Raw genomic sequence first — 1819 nt, 5'->3', positions numbered from 1 at the left:
ATTTTATATGTAAAAATCCTGTTTTTATTCCCATACACTATTCAGCTCAAGAGCTACTTTATGAAATGTCCATGGCTGAAAACATTTTAATGGATTTCTTCCTGTGTTTTATTATCTTTAGATCTCCAGATGATTTTTCTCTTTCCAACATGGCAGCCACCAATGGGACAGGTAAGCCTCTCTTGGAGTTCATCTTGAACGGGATCCCAGGCCTGGAACATGCTCACCTTTGGATCTCCTTCCCATTTTTTTCCATGTATCTCATTGGCATGGTGGGGAACTGTGGGCTCCTGTACATCATCTGGACTGAGGAGGCCCTTCACAGACCCATGTACTTCTTCCTCTGCATGCTCTCCATCACAGACATAGTGATGGGAACATCTACCATGCCCAAAGCATTCTGCATCTTCTGGCTCAACCTCAAAGAGATTGACTTCAACTCCTGCCTGGTCCAGATGTACATGGTCCACACCTTCACTGGGATGGAGTCTGGCGTCCTCATGCTTATGGCTCTGGACAGATTCGTGGCCATCTGCTACCCACTGAGGTATGCCACCATTCTGACCAACCCCTTGATTCTGAAGGTGGGGCTAGTGACCTTCATCAGGGGCGCCGTTCTCATCCTCCCTTTCCCTTTCCTGGTCAGGAAGATGCAATATTGCAACACCAACATCATTGCTCACACTTACTGTGACCACATGGCAGTGGTGAAGCTGGCCTGCAGCAGTATCCACGTGGACGCCATCTATGGCCTGACGGTAGCCCTGCTGATAGGGGGCTTCGACATCTTCTGCATCACAGTGTCTTATTTCATGATCCTGAAGGCGGTGGTGGGACTTTCCTCTAAGGAGGCAAGGAGCAAGGCCTTTGGCACCTGCACCGCACACATTTGCGCCATCACGGTATCTTACACTCCGGCCTTCTTCACGTTCTTTGCCCACCGCTTTGGGGGACACAGCATCGCTCCTCATGTTCACATCATTATGGCCAACCTTTACCTTCTTCTGCCCCCCATGATGAACCCCATTGTTTATGGCGTGAAGACAAAAGAGATACGTGAAAACGTCCTAAGGCTGTTCTGTAAGGGAAAGACCATGGTGCCTCATGGCCATTGAAGGTGGAGAAGATACATGGGTCAAGCCATCAACAAACACGTTCTATGTGCATCCCCATCACCGATGCATATCACCTCCTCAGATGCAGGAGGCCCAAATTTCATCCAGTATTTCTGCTGTAGTTTTAGGTAGAAAGCTCTCCTCTTAGGGACACAGTAGTGAATGCTGAATCTTTTGGCCAACTGCCAGCCAAGATGACAGCAGTACAGAAGTTTTCTAATCTTTCTGAAGTTTCTAATCTGAATGGCACTATGAAATCCCAGCTTCTTCCTAGCCTGCTGCTTACTCTCTGAACTTTCCAGGAATCATTATATGTTGCGCCCTACACCGGAAGCAAGTATTGCTTTGCCCAAAGCGATTCTGGTAGGCTTGGCAGGCAACCTCAGCAGCCACATAAGAGACATTGCACAATCCGATTGTGGAGGAAGTGGCAAATGGGAGATGTGTGGGACAAGAGCCTGTTCTGGGAAACTTTGAAGGCACGGAGTTTTTCTTGTTTCCTCTCCTTCCTTAGCCCATTAAAGGACCTTCGGGAGGCAATAAAAACTATGGTATTCTGGTTCTGTTTGACCCATTTGCCTCTCACAGGGTCATAAAAGATGAGAGAGAGAGAGAGAGAGAGAAAGAGAGAGAGAGAGAGATTATTAGATAGCTCATCTTAGAGTTGCCCTCCCACTGTTCCCTATTCCAAATTCAGGTGAACT

General features: G+C 47.7%; 1 protein-coding gene across 1 annotated transcript; it reads left to right on the top strand.

The window, feature by feature from the left end:
* LOC308475266 (olfactory receptor 52N1-like) lies at positions 1-1819 on the top strand. The gene has a single exon (XM_081002322.1). It carries the CDS (start codon positions 66-68, stop codon positions 1113-1115), a length of 1050 nt encoding a protein of 349 aa, XP_080858448.1. The 5' UTR covers positions 1-65; the 3' UTR covers positions 1116-1819.

Source organism: Podarcis pityusensis (assembly GCF_964106645.2).
Source record: "Podarcis pityusensis genome assembly, chromosome: 4".
NCBI classification, from domain to species: domain Eukaryota; kingdom Metazoa; phylum Chordata; class Lepidosauria; order Squamata; family Lacertidae; genus Podarcis; species Podarcis pityusensis.
This window is presented reverse-complemented; position numbering and strand designations above follow the sequence as displayed.